This window comes from Arachis ipaensis, chromosome B08 (assembly GCF_000816755.2).
Source record: "Arachis ipaensis cultivar K30076 chromosome B08, Araip1.1, whole genome shotgun sequence".
In the NCBI taxonomy this organism is placed as follows: Eukaryota; Viridiplantae; Streptophyta; class Magnoliopsida; order Fabales; family Fabaceae; genus Arachis; species Arachis ipaensis.
The window spans coordinates 36803104-36828537 of record NC_029792.2 but is presented as its reverse complement, the minus strand read 5'-3'; the positions used below and the strand labels follow the sequence as shown (position 1 = coordinate 36828537).

The following is a 25434-nucleotide window of genomic DNA, read 5'->3' as shown; positions in this document are numbered from 1 at the left end:
ATGGGCAAACACCAAAACAAAGAACCACAGAAGCCGCACTTTTGTCTCAAGCCCCTAATATCTCTCAAAATTTGTTAATCATATACACTTTGAAAAAGTGCAACAAACATATATTTTCCTTTTATCATAAGTGTGCTACATGGATAGCACTTCTTTTGATTGTTTTTTTATTTTAAAAATAATAATAATAATAAATAAATAAATACCTGTATGAGCTTCTGAAGAATGGGTCTGGGATAAATGATGACTATGCTCTTCCTCGTACAACCTCTTGTACATGGCAACCTACATGACGTAGCAACAATAAGAACTGATTGACAGAAATATCAGGTAACAAACAATGAAATAAGTTAAAACTTTGATGACACAAATAGAAAGTATGGTTATATAAACTTCCAGTACTTGAATTCCACATGTATGATATGCTATTTTATTCGTTCTTCACCCAAAGAGAAAACGGCACCACACGGCAGTTTTAACTAAATGAAGCCAGCAGCTACATGGTTCAGATGATTCTAGTCCTGTTATCAATTATGTTTGCAATTTACATTAATGTCTTGGATGATTGTAGGCTCCTCTCTAAAATTCTGATCCCTAATAGTTTATCCTTTATTTGATCTAATCTACTGTTAGGTTTTCTACAAACCTTCTCAACATATGCCAAAACTTATGGCAGGAAAAAAGAACACCCTACACCATGTTTTAAAAATAAATAAATAAATAATGAAAACTCACAGATGTATGAAGTGATTCAATCATGCGCCCTTGCTCTTCGGCTCTCTGCAGAACAGCAGCAACTTTTGAAGCAGCTTCATCAGAACATTTTCTCAGCTCTAATTCCAACCTCTCCTAGAATTCATAGTAGAAAGAGGTAGGAAAAGAACCATATATTATCAAGAATTTGCACTGTGCTGATAATGGAAAAGTTAACTGACCTTAAACTCCACCTCCTGATTCTCAATCTGGCCAGAAAGACTACGAACAAGACTTCTAAGTTGAACATTCTGCTCAACTAGATTATTAATATCCTTGAAGGTTAACTGCATCCAAATTTCAATTGAACAAATGTTATTTCAGACGAGTTTGAGAAGTAGAGGACTGCTTATTGGATAATCAAGCCAACAAAGCCTTACAAGGTGCTCGGAGATTATTTTTTCAGCTTCCATCTCCATACTTGTCCTTGAAGCTATATTTGCAACATCTTCAACAATATCATATCCAATGGATCCACAACGAAGTTGTATATCTTGGCATTCCTTCAGAAGTAATGTCACCTGCAAGGAATCAATCATTTCATTTATTAATAATACATAATGGATAATCTAATACATTACAGCACCGATTTAATTGCAATTAGAACAACCACCAAATTTTCTTTCACTTAAGAGGGCCTGCCCAATGAACTGGATCAAATTTTATTTTATTTTATTATATTTTATTTGGTATTCCTTTAGCTATTGCACTTACTATCCTCCATCATGACTACTGTCATTGACAAAAGCTTCAACCAAGGCTTAAAAATAAATACACTGATAAAATAACAGAACACACATTATCAACTATTAGGGAACAAGGAAAACCATCGTTACCTGTTTTTGAAGGTCATCAATTTCTTTCTGTGCAAGATTATAATCCCGTTCACGCCTTCTAAGGTCAGCCTAAAAAAACAAAGATAAAAAAGAAAAGCTCAGAGCTACGTTTTACATCTAACAAGAAAACATTAATAAATAGATTATATAGTATTTTATGTATAAACCTTCAGTTCTTGAATGCTTTTCTCCAAGTTAGTATTTTTAGTCAGGGAGTTCTGCAATTTTTGGTTCATTGAGGAATATGCTTCAACCATCTCTTCATGTTCCGCTGCAAGGAGGATGTATAATAAATTAGTAGAAAAGCCTAGCCTATCTTCATCAACTTATTTTGGCTGGGTCTAGCCAGTTATTAACAACAATTTAATGATGACCATGCATGCATGGTGTGAGAATTGGAATCAAATAGATAAAAAGGGCAAATTAACATTGAATAACCCAGATTTGAGCAGAAATAGAGTGGCCTACCTTTCCTCATGTCATTTAGATAAAATAGAAGAAAACAGTAAAGGGTATTTCAGAGTTTGACAAACATATATTTTCCTTTTATCATAAGTGTGCTACATGGATAGCACTTCTTTTGATTGTTTTTTTATTTTAAAAATAATAATAATAATAAATAAATAAATACCTGTATGAGCTTCTGAAGAATGGGTCTGGGATAAATGATGACTATGCTCTTCCTCGTACAACCTCTTGTACATGGCAACCTACATGACGTAGCAACAATAAGAACTGATTGACAGAAATATCAGGTAACAAACAATGAAATAAGTTAAAACTTTGATGACACAAATAGAAAGTATGGTTATATAAACTTCCAGTACTTGAATTCCACATGTATGATATGCTATTTTATTCGTTCTTCACCCAAAGAGAAAACGGCACCACACGGCAGTTTTAACTAAATGAAGCCAGCAGCTACATGGTTCAGATGATTCTAGTCCTGTTATCAATTATGTTTGCAATTTACATTAATGTCTTGGATGATTGTAGGCTCCTCTCTAAAATTCTGATCCCTAATAGTTTATCCTTTATTTGATCTAATCTACTGTTAGGTTTTCTACAAACCTTCTCAACATATGCCAAAACTTATGGCAGGAAAAAAGAACACCCTACACCATGTTTTAAAAATAAATAAATAAATAATGAAAACTCACAGATGTATGAAGTGATTCAATCATGCGCCCTTGCTCTTCGGCTCTCTGCAGAACAGCAGCAACTTTTGAAGCAGCTTCATCAGAACATTTTCTCAGCTCTAATTCCAACCTCTCCTAGAATTCATAGTAGAAAGAGGTAGGAAAAGAACCATATATTATCAAGAATTTGCACTGTGCTGATAATGGAAAAGTTAACTGACCTTAAACTCCACCTCCTGATTCTCAATCTGGCCAGAAAGACTACGAACAAGACTTCTAAGTTGAACATTCTGCTCAACTAGATTATTAATATCCTTGAAGGTTAACTGCATCCAAATTTCAATTGAACAAATGTTATTTCAGACGAGTTTGAGAAGTAGAGGACTGCTTATTGGATAATCAAGCCAACAAAGCCTTACAAGGTGCTCGGAGATTATTTTTTCAGCTTCCATCTCCATACTTGTCCTTGAAGCTATATTTGCAACATCTTCAACAATATCATATCCAATGGATCCACAACGAAGTTGTATATCTTGGCATTCCTTCAGAAGTAATGTCACCTGCAAGGAATCAATCATTTCATTTATTAATAATACATAATGGATAATCTAATACATTACAGCACCGATTTAATTGCAATTAGAACAACCACCAAATTTTCTTTCACTTAAGAGGGCCTGCCCAATGAACTGGATCAAATTTTATTTTATTTTATTATATTTTATTTGGTATTCCTTTAGCTATTGCACTTACTATCCTCCATCATGACTACTGTCATTGACAAAAGCTTCAACCAAGGCTTAAAAATAAATACACTGATAAAATAACAGAACACACATTATCAACTATTAGGGAACAAGGAAAACCATCGTTACCTGTTTTTGAAGGTCATCAATTTCTTTCTGTGCAAGATTATAATCCCGTTCACGCCTTCTAAGGTCAGCCTAAAAAAACAAAGATAAAAAAGAAAAGCTCAGAGCTACGTTTTACATCTAACAAGAAAACATTAATAAATAGATTATATAGTATTTTATGTATAAACCTTCAGTTCTTGAATGCTTTTCTCCAAGTTAGTATTTTTAGTCAGGGAGTTCTGCAATTTTTGGTTCATTGAGGAATATGCTTCAACCATCTCTTCATGTTCCGCTGCAAGGAGGATGTATAATAAATTAGCTAGCCTATCTTCCCTATCTTCATCAACTTATTTTGGCTGGGTCTAGCCAGTTATTAACAACAATTTAATGATGACCATGCATGCATGGTGTGATCAAATAGATCATGCCCCATGCCCCACACAGCATCCACTCCCACCCTATATAGAGTTCTAACCTCGTCACCCCAATGAAGGCACAGTAGAGTTGTTTACACGCATTTTCCTCCTCTATCCACTATTGATAACCTTGGGTGCCACTATGTCCTTCCCAGGTTTTCAAACTTTCTGAGATGCCCCACACAGCATCCACTCCCACCCTATATAGAGTTCTAACCTCGTCACCCCAATGAAGGCACAGTAGAGTTGTTTACACGCATTTTCCTCCTCTATCCACTATTGATAACCTTGGGTGCCACTATGGTGACTATCCTTCCCAGGCAATTAACCCTCTCAATGAACCATTAGTCATCACTACCTTGTAAATTTACGTATAATAATGAATATATATTTTAATTTGTTTCATGTCTGTCTTTACTGAGACATGCGCCATTTGGTGCCTCTCACCATAAGGCGTGTCAAGTCCCCAGAACCTCAGCAGAATTTTTTTCCTCTAATTTCCTTCATTCACAGATTATTTAGCAAGCTCCTAAACAATCAATTGAAGATATATACCTCTTTCGTCTTTAATAGCTTCAGCCTTCTCCTCTAACTCTTTCAGAATCTGTAAACAGAAAGTCAGCTTCAACATACTGTACAGGAGGGATATCATATATTCAAAGACCATAGAATTCGAAAAAGTGTATATTTGTCAATTAAGAATAAACAAATGAACAAAATTGAAATTGTATGAGAGCATAATTTATGAACTCCACAACACCAGCAGATAGTGTACTAAGCCAAATCATGTAAGCATGACAGAACAACAAAACTGTCGGTCAATGATAATATGTGCCAAAAGGCCCAACAAAGAGACAAACTAAAACAACTGAATATACTCATTTCTGATACTCCAAAAGTACAATGGTCTTCAGAGAAGTCAATTGTGGCACACAATGTATAGAGAAATGTCAGCCATACCCGATGCAAGATTGTCTCTGACTCCTTCCTACCCAATTGCTCATGTCTCAGTGCATCAACAACTTCTTGATATTTTGCATACATTTTGGCCAACTTTAGCAAACAGAACAATACAGTAAGATCATTTAAATACACATATCAAAAGGAACAACACCACCAGAACAAGAAGTAACGGTTTGAGAACTCACACTCCACCCATCTCTCAAGAGTGAAGAAGCTAATGCTGTTCCAGAGACACCAACAGGAATTTTTGGGACAAGCAAATTATTTTCATCTGTCATATTATCATCTTCAATTGATGCCGTCCACCTGTGACCCAAAAGAAAATAGAAGTACTGTAGGGTGGTTGATACATGATAGATAAATAAGGTTGAAGAAACTACATCAGTGCATATTGTCATTGAAGTATCACACAACACAACATATTGAATATACATTTAGATAGATGATGGCCTACACATTATCTCTTAATCATGGCCATGAACATATATTGATAATTTATTTCTTACAGATAAAAATGATCTAAATTATACAACAGGACTAATTTATACAAAAATTGTCTCTACTACAACAGCACTGCCACACACCCACCATGAAACAAATTTCAGTCAATTGAGACAATTAGTAGAAATAGGTTTGCTCATTTTACATATTCATCACTACACCAGAAGAAAACTTCCCCTAAATAGTGAATTGAAAAATTAAGTTAAATAATCTGATGTTTGATCAATCATAATACTCCAACACCACAAAGCAAAACTCAAATCCCAGTATTAGTAAATTATTAATTAGACGCTGCCAACAGCAGAGAACATTTCAGACTAACATGGTTCTGCCATTTGGCATCAGACATTTGTGGGACATAAGATATCAACTGCATCACAAAGTAGCTTCAATCTGGCTGTACTGATATCATGCAGAATGAAGTGGCAGGTTTATGCATAAATCAAGCTCATTTTTCCTCAATGATCCAATGGCATCAGAAATTTGGGGGACATACAATATCAAACATCATCTGAAATGTAAATAACTGCTAAAATATATACAGTATAATGGTGCATCTGCGGGGCTTGACCTCAGTCGTTTTCTTTCTTGCCTCAGTTTCAGCTTCAAGCCTCTCAAGCTTTCCTTTCAAATCAGCAGCCTCCTAAAATGAACCAAGTAGAGCACCTTAGCACATAACATAGTTTGACAAGAAATCTACTACGCACAAATGAAACAAGGAGAACAAAAACAAATTGCCATCCATCATTCACCATATACAAGCATAACTATAATAATAATAATAATAATATTTTCCAGTTTACAGAACCATTCTAAATGATTATTAAGTAGCAAGATTACAATAATTATTATTTCTTCAAAAATAACAACAGATTACACATATAAGAAAGAAAATAAGATTCTGAATATCAAGTGACTAAAGAAGAATAATACCTTTTCTGCCTGATTTCTAGAAGTTACTTCCTTCGCCAGTCTCTCTTTATAATCATCCTCAACTTGCTTTAGTTGAGACTGTTGAACAGAAGCAAGTGACATTAAATAAATACCCAATTTTCAAATCTGAGCAATTCCAATTCCCAGAAACATCAGAATTACAATCAAATTTCACCTCTATTGCTTTGATCACTCCCTCTAGATCTGCTGCTTTTCTAGACCACTCCTCAGAACTTTCTTTATATAGATCATTAAGCTTATTAACCTAAAAATTAAATTTAAAAAAATCAATATACAAACATAATTTACAAAGTAAATGAGAAACCAATGATCAGTTTATTTATAATTTTATTTTCTGTAGAGGGGACCAGGGTTCATGTATTGCCTGGTCAATCTTACCTCCACAGAACGTACATCTATGCCCACAAACATTATCTAGGTCCAGGATGGACTTATTTTTACAGTTCAATTTGACTCTCGGATGTTCTACTCATGGCTACTTAAAAACGGTTACTATCTCAATTATGCAAGGGTTCTGGCCAGCAATGTGGCACTGTTGCTGCTTTCCTTAGAAGTTTCCTACATGAATTTCCATTTGGACATTTCTAGTCAGCATCATAACTGCACTCTGCACTTCACCTATCTTCTATCTCATAAAGTTGACTTCACTGCCAAATCATACATTCAAAATTTGGCAGTTTAGCGTAAAAAGGCTAACTTCATCAGCCTAGATATCAAAAGGTTAGTGCAGCAGCTTGTATCTTATCATTTGCAATGCCACTGTCATATGAGATCAGTTGTACCCTTTATAGTAAAGTCAGATAGACAAAAAGAGGATTATTTGTACACCTCTATACATATGTATTCTCAGTTGTGAAGACATTCATTCAAATTAATGAAAGATTAGAAATTCAACCTGTTCTCTCAAATTCTCTCTAGTTGTCTCCCTCTTTTCTAAAACTAATGTATGCTGTTATCTAATATCTATCCCCCCACCCCCCGGAAAACATGCGGTAGTTGGTATGGAAAATTAATTTAGTAGTCACATGACATGAATTTGTTATGTTCCACCCTTCCTTTATTTTATTCAAGATTGTGAGAACCTATCTTACTTTAGAATCCAGATTCTCATTTCCTTTTGTTCAATTCCTCATCTAGTCCAAAAACATGAAAAGCAGAGGAGTCTACATAATGGCTAACCCTATTAGATTTTAATAAAGCCAAAGAATTCAGGAATTAACTCACAGTGGAAAGTTCAGCTGATAGTCGCTCTTCCTTTGCTGCAGCAGCATCTTTAGCTGAAATTAAATCCTAGAAAGGAGGAGGAGGAAAAAGGATCAATCAGTAAAAGGGACATAAAAGCAATCACAATTCAAGATGACCCATGGAACATTTGAAACCTCTTGCAAGGATTTAAGCTTTGTTTCTAGCTCCCTCACTCTATCCTTATTCCACTGCAGAGATTTTGAGCATTCTTTAAATTGTCTCTCAACCTGAAAGCAATGACAATAAATCAAATATTATCAAAGCAAACACATAAGAAAATAAATTTAACAAGATCATTTTGAAAGAAAAATTAAACTAAATTATTACATCTGCAAGCTTGGAAGACATGTCAGCGTCCAATTCAGTGTGTTTCTTACGAAGCTCAAAGTAACTATTAACTTTAGTTGTCAACTCATCATTAAGCCAAGCATTCTGTCGCTCAAGAATCTCCTTCTCCTGCTCACTCACATACACACAACATACAACACAGATGAAACCAGAAAATTCCTAGAAGAACAATAAAAATATTTAAACACAATTTTGACTTCATAGAACAGCAACGCAACCTTATTACATGCTTACAGTCCTTTAAGGAATTGAATCCAATACCTCTACAAGAACATAAAACAGCTTTGTAAAACAAAGGAAAGTGATTATAAAAGAGAACAACGGGAAAACACCTGTTCAAAGCGAGTACAAGAAGCCTTAGACTTCCCCAGCTCTGCTTCAAGTTCACTTATTCGTGTCTCCTTCTGAGCAGCATTCTCATTCAAATGAACCTTCATCAATACAAACAATCAAAACAGCATCATCAAAATTACTCTTCACCCTAACTAACAAACCAAACCAAACCACACAAGACAAAACCAAAACCACCAGAAAATTCAGATTAAAAAAATGTTGAAAAAGGAAAAGCTCACAATCTTCTCAAGGTTTCTCTTGTTGGAAGCATTTTTCTCACTAAGCTGCAAATCCTTCTGATCATTGAGCTCAATCAGCTGCCTCTTTGATTTGTGAAGCTCGCTAACCTCTGTCCTCAACCTCTCTATCTCCCTATCCTTCTCAACCTATGAAAACCAAATGTAAAAGACGTGGGCGCAAAAAAGAATTCCACGAAAATAAGAAGGAAAAGAAAAACGCAATTGACGTTTCGGAACATTTCAAAGCAGCAATGTCGAACAATTCGGTACCGATTGGAGCTGAACTTGGTGCTTCTGCGATTGTACGTCTACGAGGTCAGCATTGCGCTGTTCGAGTTCGGAGTCGAGTTCGGAGACTCGGGACTGGAGGGCGGAGAAGTCGGAGGCGAGGGTTAGGAACTTCTGCTCGACGAGGGAGCAGTTCTGCTCGGCGTTGATGTCGACGGCGTGGGAGCGGGCGCGGAGCGTGTCGAGCTCCTGGAGAAGACTGCGAATGTAGGCGTCAGCCTTCGCCACAACGGTGGCAATGTCGCCGGAGCACCGCACGAACTCCTCGTCCGGGAGGAACAACGGCATCGTTTTGTGCACCTAGTTACAGAAGAAAAGAGAAAGAGAAAGAGAAAGAGGAGCACGGATTCGGTACGCGAAACGCCATTTTCATGTTTGGCACACCGGTATAGGGGTGGTAACGGAGCGGGTAGGGACGGATTTTTGTTATACCCGATTCCGCTCCGTCTGACAAAAAAATTCGCATAAAACTCGTCTCACCCTATCTGCGGGTAATAAAATGTTGAGATAATAACCAAATTAATACTCGAAAGATTCAAACACTGACATTTTGGTATCTCACTATTGTTATTGACAAAATGGTCCTTAAAAGATTTTAAAATTTGACAAGCGTATCCACGAGTTCACCGGAGCACATTTCCGGCAAGCACAGTGCTAATATGGCCACTGCGTTTTGATGACATGGCAAATACCCTTCCTCACCCTAATTCTTCTCCTTCTCCTTCCCCTCCCCAACGCACTCCCCCCTTCCCCTTTCTGAATGCATTCTCCCCTCTCCCCAACCCTGAATGCATTCTCCCTCCTCCCCAACCCTAATCCTTCCCTCCCCCTCCCTAATCCTAATCCCCCATCTCCAACGCACTTCCCCCCTCCTCAATCCAAAATCTCCCTTTCTGAACCCTAATCCCCTTCCTTTACCCTTTTGAATTCTAATCCCCTTCCCAACACAGTGTCTCACACTCTCAACTCTCTCTCCCCTTCGCCTTCACTACTTGATGTGCTTGCTGCTAGCCCCCGTCCCCTTTTCCATTCTTCCGTGTATCGAAGACGAGGTCTCACTTCTGGCACTGCTTCCTCTCTCGCAAGTAGCTCCCTCCCGTGGTTCCCGTCACTCTTTACACTACCTCCTCCCTTGCCATTCGGAATCGCTTTATTTGCCATCCTGCTTCAGATTATCTTCTCTCCTTCTCACGAATTTGCTGGTTTTGTTCTTTTTTTTAAAAAAAATTGTTAAAATCATCTTGCATTCACCATTCCTTCTTCTTCCTTCTGCTAAATCGTGTGATTTTCTCCTTGATTGAATTGTTAACATCGTTGAGAATTACATGAGGAAAAAGTGTTTGATTTTGGAATGTGAAATGCCAAATCACAAAATTATTCAATATATATAGTTTTAATCTAAAATGCTAAATAGAATCTGCAAATCATTTTGAAAGGTTAGCGGAAATTGATGAATTTATTAAAAGGGGTAAGGGAAGGGGATTAAGGTTCAGAAAGGGGGATTTTGGATTGAGGAGGGGGAAAATGCGTTGTAGAATGGGGATTAGGATTAGGGAGGGGGAGGGAAGGATTAGGGTTGGGGAGGGGGGAGAATGCATTCAGGAAGGGGAAGGGGGGGAGTGCGTTGGGGAGGGGGAAGGAGAAGGAGAAGAAGAAGGGTGGGAAGGGTATTTGCCATGTCATCAAAACGCAGTGGCCATGTCAGCACTGTGCTTGCCGGAAATGTGCTCCGGTGAACTCGTGGGTACGCTTGTCAAATTTTAAAATCTTTTAAGGACCATTTTGTTAATAACAATAGTGATGTACCAAAATGTCAGCGTTTGAATCTTTCGGGTACTGATTTGGTCATTACCTCTAAAATGTTAAATCCTAACCCGTCCCTGCGGGTACCCGCCCCGAGCGGGTAGGGGCGGGGTGAGTACCCGCGGGTTCGGGTAGTGTTGCCACCCATACACCGGCCAGCCGAATGAGGCAAGAATAAAAATGCATATTTTTTGTGGGTCTTTTCCACAATTTCGTATAAGTTAGGGGGGTCATTTTTAGAATTTTTAAAATGAATACACTTAACTTAATGGTCAGAATTAGTTGGACACCCAGCATTTGGTTAACAATTAACCTAGCCCAGGTTATCACTGCTGCTAACTTCCTCCTCTAGCCCAGGTTCTCTTCCTCCCATTCCCCTCCGTGGCTCCGTCGCAATCGCACCGTCCATTCCATTGACTCCACCGCCGCTAACTCCTTCTCCTCCCGACTCAGCTTAATTCCTTCTCTTCTCGACTCAGCTTAACTCCTTCTCCTCACCACTCACCGACGGTGGTTTCGGCAGCGTCTTGTTCCAGCAACTGATCCGACGAGATTCGGAGATCTTGAACCACGATACGCTATTTTTCTTTGGGATTGAGAAAGTGTTCAGTGTTAACGAGTCTGTTCAGGCAGATCCAAACCCACAAACAGCCTCACCTCTGACGACGACGGAGCCTGATCTGCATTGTCAGTTGTCTTCGGCAGTTGATGGCTTCGCCGTCTCCATCAATGGAAAGAAGGTACCCGTTGTATTATCACCCTTCACTTGATTTACAAATATCCCCATTTTTCTTCGTCATAGGACTATAATTTTCTTTGGAGGACATCCCCCAATTTTGCGTGTTTCGCTAAATTACCGCATTGTTACTGTTTGGCACAGGGTTGCCGGGGTTAAAGATACCACTGGGGGCGTTAGCGTCGCCGATGAAGCAGAAATGTCTGACAGAACAGACCACGGAGTTGGATCGTTTGAGGGCGAAGGCTCTGCAGGGATGGAGTCGGAGGAGTACGACTTTCAGGAAGATGAACACGACCATCATGCAGAGGCCGATGTCGACAATGGGATGCGGTTGAATTGGAAGACAGTTTGGACGGCGCCGGAGGAATGTCTGACAATTATGCGAAGGACGAGTTTTACGCTGTTGATTCAGTGGAGTCGATAGGTTGGATTGATTTTTTGAACTTGAGCGAGGAAGATGTTCTCCAGTTTAATTTCGCAGATGTTGACATTGCATTTGAGTTCTACCAGCAATATGCAAAGCACCATGGCTTCGGCGCGAGACGTTCCAGAAGCGAAAAATGCGGCGAAGTAAGGATACGTCAGGAGTTCGTGTGCCACCGACAAGGGTTCCGATCCCCGAAGTTCTACTCGATGCCTAACTGGCAAAAGAGGCCGAGGGCCGAGACACGATGCGGATGACCTGCAAGGATGCTACTCCGCATGGACGATGAATCAGGACATTGGCACGTTGCGTACTTTTCAGACGCGCATAACCACCACGTTCTTGAGTTGCAATTTTCTTCCATGCTCCCAGGCCATCGGAGGATGAGCGAAGCGGACATCGAGCAGATGAACGACATGCGCAAAGGGGGCATTGGTGTCTCCCGAATCCACGGTTTTATGGCGAGCCTAGCCGGCGGGTATCATAACGTCCCGTACACAACAAGGGACATGCACAATGTAAATGCGAAGCAACGAAGGGAGGGTGGCCTAGACGCGGAATCGTGCCTAAGGTATCTCCGAGAGTGCAAGACAAATGATCCAACACTGTACTACAAGGAAGTTGTTGACGGTGAGGGCATGTTGCAACATTTGTTTTGGTGTGACGGCACGAGCCAAATTGATTACCAGGTGTTTGGAGACGTGGTTGCATTTGATGCAACGTACAAGAAAAACGTTTACCTTTCACTTCTTGTAGTATTCTCCGGTGTGAATTACCACAACCAAACGGTTGTCTTTGCCGCTGCACTGGTGGCAGACGAGAAAGAAGAGACCTATGTCTGGCTGCTTCAACAGTTGCAAACTTCAATGAAAGGGAAGGCTCCCATGTCCATAATAACCGACGGTGACAGGCAAATGAAGTCTGCGATCGAGCAAGTTTTTTCAGAGGCTCACCATCGACTCTGCGCTTGGCATCTACTCCGAAACGCCACTAGCAACATCGGAAAGCCCAAATTCACCAGGATGTTTAGGGATTGCATGCTTGGCGACTACGAGGTCCGAACATTCCAGAGAAAGTGGTTTGAGATGGTTGAGAAATTTGGCGTCGCCGATAAAAGATGTGTACAGGATATGTACGAGAGAAGGCATAGTTGGGCCACAGCACACATACGGGGAAAGTTCTTTGCCGGATTTCGAACAACATCAAGGTGCGAGGGCTTGCACGCTGTGATATCACGGTATGTTAAGTCTCAATACAGCTACACTGAGTTTTTACGTCATTTCCATGGATGCTTGATGTTCGTGCGTGCAAAGGAGGTGGAGGCTGATTTCGAGTGTGCAAAGGGTGACCCTGTTATGAGCACAAACCTGAAACAGCTGGAGTGGAGTGCAGCCGAGAACTACACTCGTGCAATATTCTATTTGTTTGTTCCCATTCTTGACAGGGCCTGTGCAATGAGGGTGGTTGACTCTGAAGACAACGGTTCCTATTTTATCCACACCGTCTCTCGATACGGCACTCTGGGGAAGGATTGGCGTGTTGTTGCAACGTCTGATACAAGGGAGGCCCGATGCACGTGCATGAGAATGGAATGTTTCGGGGTCCCCTGCGAACATATAATTGCGGTGCTTGTTCTGAACAATGTTCATGAGATCCGGAGGTCTCTGATATTGCCGAGATGGACCAAGGATGCAAAACTTGTGGCGGTGCAGTCGATGGGCGTGATTCTGGATTCTGTACAACTGACGCAACACTGGTGCCTGATGGATTGGTACCGGGAAGTGTGCAAGATTGCATGTCACAGCATTGAAAATTTCCAGTTTGTAAGAGACATTGCCATGTTGATGCTGAAGCACTTCGAGAACGAAGATGCAGGGGACACTAGTTTTCCACCCGAGGGGCCACCTACTGAGGGTGGCAGAGGCCCGGCGGAATCCACCCAGGCGCAATACAAAGGGTAACGGTGCTCATGGTGGAAAGAAAACCCAGCGATGTCGTTTGTGCCGGGAGGTGGGACACAACAGGACGACGTGTCCGAACCGCCGCACAATGGAGTCATCCGGCGCAGTTGCAGATGACATGGATTCGATGGACACTGACATGGTGGGTTAGTCGCTTTATAGACGATCTAGTTAAGATTTCTGCCCTGTTAAATAGTTCTAATAATTTGTTTTTTACATTGGTGTCAGCTCTATGATAACCTATCCGGCGATCTGTATGCGACCGCGGAGATTCCTTCGTTCCAATGCTCCGATAGTGACACGCAGGCTGGGTTTGCTAACAGCGACTTCGCTGGGACCAACACGTCTGTGCCAGTCATGTCTCTCGCGATTGAGCAAAGGGGGCCTATAGTCGTCACGACCGTGTGCTCTAGATATAACAGATTTTAATCGGGATTCAAGAAGTGGAGGTGTGAAGTGGTGTCATGCGAATAGCTGCAAATCCATTGTCAAACCTGATGTATTATTAATCGCTCGTTGTCGACCCTTTTGTTGAACCGGACATGGTAGTTAGGGGCATCTTTATAACGATTATATCTGTAGTGGATATTTTGTATGTATGGTAAGTGGATCTTTTGTATGTAACGTTTATGTGGATATTTTGGTTGTAACGTTCAGTGGATATTCAGATGGACGTCTCCTAAAAAAACTCCCTTCGTCCACCTCTTTGCAGTAGACATTCAGAACTGGTTACGTCTTGTACTAGCTTGTGTGCTAGTTGGAAAATGCATGTGGTTCAATCGCGGTTTTGAAATTCTTTGTAAGGGATCATGGCTTCTGGATGTAATTTAAAACACACGCTTAAAACACTGGACGTGATGAATAAAATGCACTAAATAAAGCACGGCAACAAATCTGAATCAATACTAAATGAAGCACGGCAACAACTCTGAATTAATAAACAACCACTACTAATTCTCATTTTTAGGGTATTAATAAATCAGTGTGAAGTTTCAAAATTCAAAATTCAAACATACAAAAAGTAGGTGAAGTGAATCGAATTACATTCAAGCTTCACATCTTAAAATTACATTCAAACTTCACAAGCACTAATTGACATACATTTCTAATATTGGAAGATCAGTCTATTTGCAATGCTACGCGCATATTAACAATAGAAACGATTATCGTGTTTATCATCTAAAGCATAAGTTAATGAGGGCAAGGTAGAATTGTATGCCTGGAAATATAATGTAGATTAAAGATATAGATGTATGGACATGCAGCTTGCATCATTGTATTTGACAAACTGAGGCAAGAAAACACCATTGACCGATCTAGTTACTTGGATTGTGTTGGGAGGCGGTGGCTGGGGGTTTAGGATACATGAGTTCTCAATATATATGCAGCCGGTAGTCCTGCGGCGCCAGCCACTCGAAGACACACACATGGCCGTGTCTTAGTTGGCATGCAGTTGCTAAGGCACACCAGCCCATTCCAAAACATCCATTCGTCCTCCCGACATAGTGTGTATACTGAACAGTCCACGCGCCCCTCTCGTTGGTAATCGAAATTGGGCTATCCTCGTATACTCCCGGCAGAGGGGGGACATTTGGATGGAAACGAGGACATATTTTTTAGGGTAAGAGCAATGAAATAATTAAATAGAACAATAGCACTGAAAATAATTGCCTTTAAAAATAACTATCGGGAGACTTACGAGAAAACAGGTTGCCAGTCTGTGCACAATTGGACTGACAAAGAAGGGATTGGTCGATCTGAACCCATCGGCTATGTGCCTTGAATTGGGGGCCGTCGGATAGCTTATACAAGTGGAGTCCGTCCCCGGCTCGGCATGGGCCAAGTAGTTGATTTCCATTGTATGACCATTAAAGAACATGACATACATGGTGTTTTGAACTTCGTGATAACGGAACAGCACCAGCCACTGATCCCTTAGGCCGTAGTGTTCCCGGACAGCGTCCCATCCTCCATGAAGCACGATCCTTCCATTAGGTTTCATATTCCAGGCCACACGATGACGATGTCCTGTAGGCGTAGTCAGGGTCAGGGGTCACGGTAGGGACCGGCCATAATCCCGCGAAAATCGTAGCGGGAGCATCTGTAGCGGATGGTGAAAAAAAGGTTTACAATGTGTCACACACGGATGGATTGATGATTGCAGGTAGTAAAGGAATTGAAATTGGCATTTATACCAGTGTATCAGGGTCGTTCACCGGGATTATCGCGAAGAACTGGACTGTATAGTTGCCATGTGCGGGTATTGCTGGAAGACTTCCGTTTCGCAAGTTTCTGGTACAACGTAAAACAGCATAAAACAAACGCCTTAGCCGAGTGCATACAGAAATCCCGCTAGAATAATCTTGTTACCTTCCATAGTTGATCTCGCAGTATCTTGTGTCATGGATGGCCACATTGAAAAACTTTGGTTGGTGATACGAAAATAGCATTGTGTTACCGATTCGAAGATGGTAGTGTTCGTAAAAGGCTCGCCAGCCTCCGATGAAGACGATTCGATGCGGATGCTCCTCCTCGACAACCCACGAGATGCTCCACGACTGACCATTTGTGGTGCTTACCTCGACGGGGTTGCTCATGTTCTCCCGGACAACGTTGGAGAAGGGCGCCGGCATTCTCTGTACGAGTAAGAAATCGATATTGATGTGGGCTTGCATGCGGGCCTTGGGGATAGGGTTGTAGAACAAAAAAATTGAAAACTTACAAATTGATTCTCCGTGTTGGGGATTATGAATCTGAAGAAGCGAAAATCAGTGAGCGTCGGCATTGTGATACCTCGCCTGTGATTTCTCTGATGGTTTCCGGTTCTTTACTGTCGGAAGCTTTTAAGTCTCCAACAATGGCTTCCCTTCTACGAAAAGTTTGCATTTTTTTTGGTAACTGAGAAACGTACGCGCGTTAAATAGGTGAAACAACTCCCGCCTTTTTAAGTTTTTTTTTAATAAATAACCATTAAACCTGATTAGACTGGGTATTAATGGGGCATTAATGTTGGTGCAATTACCAAGGGCAGTAATCGGATTTCAAAAAAAGCGCTAACCACCGAATGAGTTCAAGATTTAAACAAAGCCTTAATCTAATGTTACCATTCATTTCATTGCGTGAGTTAGTGAATAGTCACTTCGTATTGGCAGCCTTGCCTTGGCGGTGGATGGACGGATTGATGTAGGCGATGGAAGCAGGTAAGTTGTTCATAATTACATTTTTTTGTATATTTACGGTTTTTAAATTTTTTTTCCTGGAACATAACTTTGTTTTTTTTTTTGTCATGCTGGAAAATAACATTTTTTTTACTTGGTGTTGGGCCAGAGAAACTGACTCGACCCACAACCCAGAAACCGAACTCGCATAGCAATCCAACCCCTAATGCCCAACCCTAATCGAAGCTACTCTCTTCTTCATCGAAGGCAAAACTCCTCGCTCCGCCCACGTCAACTCCACCTCCGACAGAAGCTCGGAAGACTCGAAAAACTTGATGCATGGTGGCGATGACACGGCCGATCATCTTCAACGAAGATGCATGCTGGAAAATAACATTATATAACATAAAGGGGCCCAACATAAAGATACAATAACAGTAATAAGATTTATGGCCCATGATATAATCAGCCCACGAAGACTGTCATACAATAACATAAATTTGCAGTGCATGAAAAAAAAACGTTGTATTCGGCCCCTTCACACGTTTCTTAGACACGGTTCCCCCGTCTTGGCCGTTTCCGCCGCCTTCGCAAGCAATGCACCACTTTTCTCGTTGCATCTTCCCGTTAGCAGTGCAATTGCCATTTTGATCCTGATCTTCTCTTCGTCCAGCTGCAATGGTCAATGCAGCGTTTATTAGAGACACACATTGCAATTGCATTCTACCTATATGCATGCATTAACTTACAATTGGCAACACCGCGTGGGTGAACCTCCGTCCCATTGCCTTCCACTACATGACCCAAATGCCAGAGTCTGTACTGCTGCTGTTTTTTGGCACTCCCAGTACGGCCATGATGTCCAAACTAGCAAACTCGGGAGCGCTCTTAGAGCGTGAGTTTTTATACCCGTCAGTTGCAACGATTCCATCCAGCGCAGTCAGCTGGCACATATTCGCCAAGATAATAAAGATTAGCGTATTCGGATAGGATGCTGAATTAACCTATGTGTGTCGCTTACCATGCATTGTATGACACGTCTCCTTCTTGCCTTTGATTCTTTAGTTGCATTCGTGTCAAATTGGAAGACCTGCTTCTCCGACAAGTCAACCACAGCCAAGAACCAGTGCTTGTCATAGTCTTCTTCCAATACTGGCATATAGACCTGCGATTGATGAAAAAAGTTGAATACGATAAGAGAGTCATAATTCAGTCTGCCCAGGTTCAGAACTTGCGTACAAGAATCTTATCGGTCGGTAGCTTACAAGGCGCAGGTCTTCCGTCGGGTGCATGTGGTCATTGCCGTATCGCTGCGCCAAAATTTCCGGGTGGACGCCGTCCATTACATCGGCCTGGTTATTTAGGGAGTATTCAAAGGTTCAAACAAGTCACCGTGCATGTCAACGGCACATGGTTCGTGTTAAAACAGAGAACGTTAAATCATAGTTATGCATTCAAATAAACTACCGAATTAGGATTTGGGCGTACCGCAAAATTTGGATGCAAGCACCACACTGCTCGAGGGTGATCTCCATCGGTTTCTCCCTGCGATGCAACCATGATCGTGATCAACTCCATTATCTGCAAATCATACCCAACAAAAAAATAAGACTTCGCATGGAAATAATAAACCCGGGTCAGCGGGAAAAAATCCATTAATTTGAAGAGGATACGATGGATTGCTACGTGCCTTCGGGGTTGGTTGCCGTCCGTCTAACAGGCATCCCATGTCAGAACGAGTTGCATGTTGCGACCCGACGCGTACAACGATCTCCTTGTGCGGTCAACAAATGGAAGATATTACACACGCTAGCCCAATTTAACTGCGGCCCTCCGGCACTAATGACGCCACACGGCAGATTTAGTCGTTGATGTTCAGATAGAATACTTACGTGGGGTCGGCATGATGGTCGTAGACGTACCTACAGATGTCCATCTCGTGCTGAGAGATTGGCCATTCGTTGGTGGTGTTTGTTCCCTTCTTGGTCAAGTTTGACGGGGGTCATCGCGGAATCTGCTTATAGGTGTCGGCTGTCCGTCCGTGGCTGCGTTCCGGCTTCGATGAGCTCTCGTCGGATGATGTCACCGTGTTAAAAGGAAAACTGCCTTTTCTGTTTTGCGTTGGCTGCAGTCCATTCGCTCTGTCGGGTTGTCTGCATTGTTGTTCCATTGGGGCGATATAGTCCTCCGGTTACCCCCGTATACCTTTTTCTTGAATCGAGTGAAGAAGCATGTGGCCTTGCCACCCTTAGGCCCATGTTCGACGTCGTGCGTGTTTGACCTACACATCTTTGGGTACATGGCCCGTTTCTGATCGTCGTCGTCATCGTAAACAGACATGTTGACGTCTCCGCCGCTGCTTTTTGTCGACGACTGATGCAGTCTCTTCCTCATCGTTCCTGGAAGCATCAACTGTCTACGGTTGGGAATGGAGGCGCGTGACATCGGGTTGTGCATATGTTCCCTGTCGGCGACCGGTAGTCTTCGTTTCTCAATCCGGTTTCTATCGGACGTTGCGTTGACTATATCCGCAGGTCCCTTTTGCACCTGGGTGACAGGCTCTCTGAGACCGCCCACCAACAACCGAATCGTCACCATTTCTGCTTCCACCCTGTCCATTTGGCGTTGCGTGTTCTTCCATGGAAGATCGTAACAGATCTGTCAGATGGTTGGAGTTATCGAAACAGTTAGAGCGGAAATTGAGATGGGTGTTACCAACCTTCGTGTTCTCGAGCACCTCTCTCATTATTTCCAACAACGCGTTGTTTGAAGTGTTGTCATTTGGGCCCGATGTTCTCTAGTCCTCCTGGCATTGGGCGCTTGTTAGTACGTTGTGGTATACAACTAACTCAGTAGAATCGGGAGCAGCATAAGCATAACTTAAAAAAAATAAATAAATAAAAAGTCAAAACCGGCCAATGCACCACAATCGTACCTAGGCCGTGTCATCGTTCACGTTGTTGGATGCAGCGGGTGTCCCATGATCGGCCATTGTTCGTTGCAGTATCGGTCGTCGGCGTCCGATGGGTTGTTCCGCATTGGTTGTGCGTGGGGATGGTTGTGTTTTTGCGATGGCTTGATTTGTGAAGAGGATAGAATCGGCTAGCTGTTTCCCGGTCAAAAAGTTGGGTCTGCAAACACCTTTCTTGGAGTATGAAGACGGTCAGCTCCATCGACGCAGGATGCATCACATGCGTTTAGAATTGCACCGGTTAGGCAACCTCGGGTGCCGTCCAATGTTCAAGCCTTTGCAAAGTGCTTCCTAACATAGCAAAAGGTGACCTGCCATTGCATGAGATCAGTAGCGTCTGCACACGGCGATACGATATTAAAATCTATTTTAATTTAATTGTGTGGCATGTAAAGGATAAAAACTTAATATGTAAAATGACAAAAATTCTAATGAGAACATTTAACATTGTTATTATTACGGGAAGTGCAAGGCCAAGGGGCTGATTTTTGTTTATACTTTTTAAAAGACACAAAACGTCACTGCCATTTGGTATGTAAAAATAATTTTTAAATTTATTAAATACAAAACGTTAATGCTATTTTTTATTTAAAAAAAAGAAGATTTATATTTTTTATTTTAGACATTTTGATAGATTACACGAATAGGCCAATTTTTTTTATATTAGGTTATTATTGGTGTTTTTCATTAATATTATGATGTTTTGGTGTAATGCAGTGATATAGGATAAAAAAAAATCGTGCGTAACGATTTCAAATAAGACAAAAAAAAAGTTAACAGAAATCCTGAATTACGATATTAAATAAGACAAAAAAATAAGACAAAGGGAACGATTTATTTTCTTTTTATTATTTATTCTATATAATAAATTAATAGTGACGCGTTAAAGTTAATAGTCCAAAATGATAAGAATCAATAATTTATAATAGTGTTAAGGCTGATTTTTTTTATATTAAAACAAAGAAGTTAAATACAATTTCTTGGAACTTTGATGGATTACACCAATACAGACCTAATATTAAAAAAAAGTTCAGATATACGTGATCGTCTCACACAAGCAGCCGTTCCTTCAGGGAACTAGCGAGCACACCCCCACAATTAAAGAACGCTGAAGGGACATGTTACTCGGCCGCTCACCTTTGAATGCGGTGACTCTATGTCGGCTAACAAAATTAATCTGATCCAATGAAATTTCCGTCACAGAAGAACCGTTACCACCTGTTGCTGCTCGTCTATGAATATTTTCTCACACTGTGATCATACAACCACCCATGATCGTCACAGGATTCCATGGAATATCCAACTGACCACCAACTCCTAGCTTGATGAATGGGACCACGCACATCGATTCCAAGTCAATCTTGCACCATATGGTCGATAGTCTGTGCGGGGATCGTTCATAGCCGACCAGGTGTGGGATGCCGTTGAGCACACGCATCGTCTGCACGTGCTGAATTGAGCTACGGTTTATCCTCATCTTGTTCAATAGAAGGTTGCATGCATCCAGAACGACCACATGCGTTGCAACCGTGGCATCACGTCCACCCCAGTTGACCCACAAGGCCTTACCAAGGTGGAAGACTGAGCTCACACCGAGGTGAGTGAGACGCAAATCGTTAATGTACTCGTGTTTCCAGAATCCATCTGCGGAATTGAAAATATTGCAGTGTAACACTACAAAATTCTTGCTTGTTTGTGGAAGTTTTTTAGTGGAAGTTATTATAAACCTCCATAATATATTTTAATAGTGACAATTTGTAAAACCTCCCTAAATTATTAACAATAACCCCCACAGCTCAATTAATACTAAAAAAAATTTCTAGCCCAAATAATATTAGCCAATAACAAAAATTGAAAAAAAAAAAACAGTTAGAAGAGGGCTTCGAGCGAGAGAGGGAGAGGGACGATTCATTGCCGCCACCATTCATCTCCTTGCCGCCGTCGTCTCCTCCGTCAAGCGTTGCCGGTAGAGTTATGAATGGAGATCGTGGAGCCTCTGAATTTTTGTTGACCTCTCAGAGTGACGATTTGATTCATATTGTTGAGGTAATGCTTTAAATCTTCTGCTTCTCCATCGTCTTCCACTGCGGGTTGTGCCGCTGGTTTTGCTGTTCTTCCGGTGGCTTGAAGCACTCATAGTGCGATTTCGGCGTGGATTCGGTGGTGCTAGCTGAGGAGATCAAGAAGGCGAGCTAGTGAGTCTCTGTAAGCTTCGATTGAAGCTACATTCAAAACTATCAGATATCGTGGAACTGATTTCATGTCTGTGGAGTCATTATAATGAGGATTTATTCCTAATTTTTTCTCATTCTTTGCTTTCTTCAATTCTTCAATTTTTTTCAAAGATGTTAGATTTTGTGATAATTTAATGATATAGTTTTGGCAAAATTATACACAAATCCTGCTTCTTATGTTTTAATGTACTCTTCTCTTTGGTAAATTTTTCAGGTCAAGGCAGAGGATTTGATATAGATTGTAAATTTTTTAGGTCAAGGTAGAGGATTTGATATAGATTTAGTTAACAAGGTCTACATTCTCACTCAGTTCAACTCAGCTTCACTCAATAGGCATATTGCACGTGCGTACAACTTTGGCACTGGTGTCACCTTTGGAGATGGCTATGTTGAGGTATACTTGATGGATTCTGTGTTGAAGAACTATACTTGTAATTACTCAAGACTAAGAATGCTTGTATTTATTATTTCAGGTTCTTGCTGCCACTCAAACTCCAGGGAGGCAGGTAAAAAATGGTTTCAGGGTACTGTTGATGCCGTGAGGAAGTTCCACTGGCTCTTTGAGGTATAATAATTCTATAGAAATTATAGTAGTTACATAATCTACACTTGAACTTTTTAATCCAAGTTATGTTGTTTAACTATGATACTGTAGGATCCTAGAAGCAAGGATATTGAGGATGTCTTGATTCTTTCTGGGGATTATCTCTACCGAATGGACTATATGGACTTTGTTCAAGTAAGGCACTGTTTCGTCCAATCAATAGTACTTCCTTTCCTCCTTCAATACTGTTGATGCATTCAATTTGACATGTTCTGACTCATCTTCATATCCAGAATCATCGCGAGAGTGGTGCAGATATTACTCTTTCTTGTCTCCCCATGGATGACAGGTAAGTTGGGTTAATGGTTTTCGAATTTGTTTCTAGTATACATAATCACATGATGTATATCTTGAAATCACTCTGTCATCTTTCTCTGAATGAGAAAATAGCTCTTTTATCAGTCCAAATGAATAAATGATTCAACAATGTTTGTCACATATTATTGTTTAAAACTCTCTTCATATGTGACAGTCGTGCCTCTGATTTTGGTCTATTGAAGATAGATGATAAAGGAAGGATTCTCTCATTCAGTGAAAAGCCCAAAGGAGAAGACCTAAAAGCAATGGTAATAACTCATGTTTGTGCTACTTCTTACATATTAGGAGTTTCAAGAATAAGGTTTACAGCTAATACTGCTTCATAATATAGCAAGTAGATACAACAATTCTTGGGCTTTCAAAGGAAGAGGCTGTAAAGAAACCATACATTGCTTCTATGGGTGTGTATGTATTCAAGAAGGAGATACTTCTAAATCTATTATGGTACTGAAGTATAGCAACATGTGGGGCTTTACAAAGAGCATTCAAATAAAATAATATTAACTGAAAATGAACTGACTCATCCTATTGCAAATCTTGTTTCGCTAAGTGCTACAAATTTATTAAATATAGATGGCGATTTCCAACTGTAAATGACTTTGGATCAGAGGTCATCCCTATCTCAGCTAGAGAATTTTACATGAAGGTAAAGGAATAATGCACATGTGATATTACATGTGGTGTGATATTTATCTTTTATTTTTAGTGTACTAGATTTCAATCCACCCATGGAATCCATATATATATATAACCATGAAATATTTATGAGAGAAATGGAATCCTGCCTTTGGATCTAGCAGAAAGCCTATGTTCACCCCATGAACATTGATACTATAGACAGATAAGTATAAACTGTATACTAACTGTTCAGTGATTTTTTTTCCTTTCTGTTTTTATATCCTTTGTTGTATCTATGCTTCTGGTTTATGTATATGAGAGGTCAATTATGGATCTTTGATTCAATTTGTATTAGGTGTTTGGCTATAAGTTTTACTTGAATCACTAATTTCACAGAAACATCTTTTTACCTCGATCTATGCCGTGTTTTTACTTTTACCTATTATTAATTTATTATTCCTTCTTGATTACAGTCCAACATGAGAATATTGGTCACCGAGGAGCTAGATTCATTGGGTCTCACCTGGTTGACAGATTGATGGAAAATGAAAAAAATGAGGTCAGCATTAATATTTTTAGTCCAAAATCCCACTCAAAATCATGCAATTCTATGTTGGACCAAAAACTACTGTTGTGTGTGAAAGTGTTTCTAGAAGTTATTGAGCAGAACAAATAAAAAATATTAGTTAATTAATATAATATAATATAATAAAAATCCTTTTGGACCATATGTATATTATTAACTACGCACTTGAATTTTGAATGGGAAAGAAAAAGGTTCAATGGTCAAAATAAGCAACCTTTGGACCAAAGTAAGCATTAACTCTTAATTTTGCTTTTGATCAAGGTTCTAATTTTGTTGTGTGTAAACCAGGATGCCGTGGTCTCTCGAAATTGGCTGTCTACTTTGTTTTTCTCTGAGGGTAATTAATTCTTTTGTTTCTGTTTTTTAATGATACTATTATGGCTTTTATTTTTTTATTTTGTTGCATTGATGTTTACCATTATAAACATATGGTCTCTTATTTCAATGTGTACTCTGCTCTTAATTTTTTGAAGAGTAAGAGAAGAATCTACTTGCAATGAAGGAAAGAGTTTTGGTACGGGATCTCAGATTCATGACAAGGGACATAAGGATGAAGTGTGCATTTTTGTTGTTTTTATTATTCTAAATGCAATGGTTGTTCTATGACAGTTCTTACATGTTTAAGGGATTATGGAATAAGGAATATATATTGGCATGTAGTTTATTTTTCATACAATAGAAAATGCTTCAAGATAAGTCGCCGAAGCTGGTGTATGCTTTTTTTTTCTACTAAGCTTGCAATTAGAGTTATTTCTAGGTTTTGGACAATGGAGAGCATGTTTCATAGATAAAATGATTAGTGAAAACTAATTGACAATAGCCAGAGTTAGGACTTCAAGCTTGCTGTTGCTTTTTTTTGTTAATTTGAAAATATGTAAATGAGATGAGATTAATGAATAATTTGAAATTAAAAATAAATAAATAATTACAGAATTTGTGAAGGTTTGAAAATCTCACAAAATAGATAATTTTTTTTAAATTAAAAATTAATTTGTGGGGGTTTTAAATTACCAAAAAAATAATTTAAAACTATCACAAAAATTCAATATAAAACCCCCACTAAACACACACAAAACCTCCACTGAATAGATTGTGGAGGTTTTTAAAAATCCCCACAAAAGACCTCGTGGCACCTTAAATTCTGGGGGT

At 40.2% G+C, this 25434-nt stretch overlaps 3 protein-coding genes and 1 pseudogene across 3 annotated transcripts in view; 3 read left to right on the top strand and 1 right to left on the bottom strand.

Moving 5' to 3' along the window:
* The window catches only part of LOC107610940 (nuclear-pore anchor), a 34451-nt gene extending 25200 nt beyond the window's left edge, over nt 1–9251 (bottom strand). Inside the window, exons 1-24 of the mRNA XM_021108215.1 lie at nt 8852–9251; nt 8582–8728; nt 8342–8440; nt 7989–8117; nt 7796–7888; nt 7641–7706; nt 6571–6660; nt 6396–6473; nt 6034–6105; nt 5147–5293; nt 4959–5051; nt 4554–4602; nt 3771–3874; nt 3604–3672; nt 3148–3288; nt 2950–3054; nt 2750–2863; nt 2221–2299; nt 1757–1860; nt 1590–1658; nt 1134–1274; nt 936–1040; nt 736–849; nt 207–285 (exon numbers count right to left, since the gene is read on the bottom strand). Coding sequence (XP_020963874.1) covers nt 207–285; nt 736–849; nt 936–1040; nt 1134–1274; nt 1590–1658; nt 1757–1860; nt 2221–2299; nt 2750–2863; nt 2950–3054; nt 3148–3288; nt 3604–3672; nt 3771–3874; nt 4554–4602; nt 4959–5051; nt 5147–5293; nt 6034–6105; nt 6396–6473; nt 6571–6660; nt 7641–7706; nt 7796–7888; nt 7989–8117; nt 8342–8440; nt 8582–8728; nt 8852–9157 — 2593 coding nt within the window. The 5' untranslated portion in view covers nt 9158–9251. The remainder of the gene's footprint in view (nt 1–206; nt 286–735; nt 850–935; nt 1041–1133; nt 1275–1589; nt 1659–1756; nt 1861–2220; nt 2300–2749; nt 2864–2949; nt 3055–3147; nt 3289–3603; nt 3673–3770; nt 3875–4553; nt 4603–4958; nt 5052–5146; nt 5294–6033; nt 6106–6395; nt 6474–6570; nt 6661–7640; nt 7707–7795; nt 7889–7988; nt 8118–8341; nt 8441–8581; nt 8729–8851) is intronic.
* Nucleotides 11608–12092, top strand: LOC107610939. Its single transcript, XM_016312915.1, has 2 exons — nt 11608–11779; nt 11824–12092. Exons 1-2 carry the CDS (start codon nt 11608–11610, stop codon nt 12090–12092), a joined length of 441 nt encoding a protein of 146 aa, XP_016168401.1.
* LOC107610938 (protein FAR1-RELATED SEQUENCE 5-like) lies at nt 12102–13720 on the top strand. The gene is made up of 2 exons (XM_021108214.1): nt 12102–13571; nt 13664–13720. Exons 1-2 carry the CDS (start codon nt 12102–12104, stop codon nt 13718–13720), a joined length of 1527 nt encoding a protein of 508 aa, XP_020963873.1.
* Nucleotides 22500–24240, top strand: LOC107610937 (annotated as a pseudogene).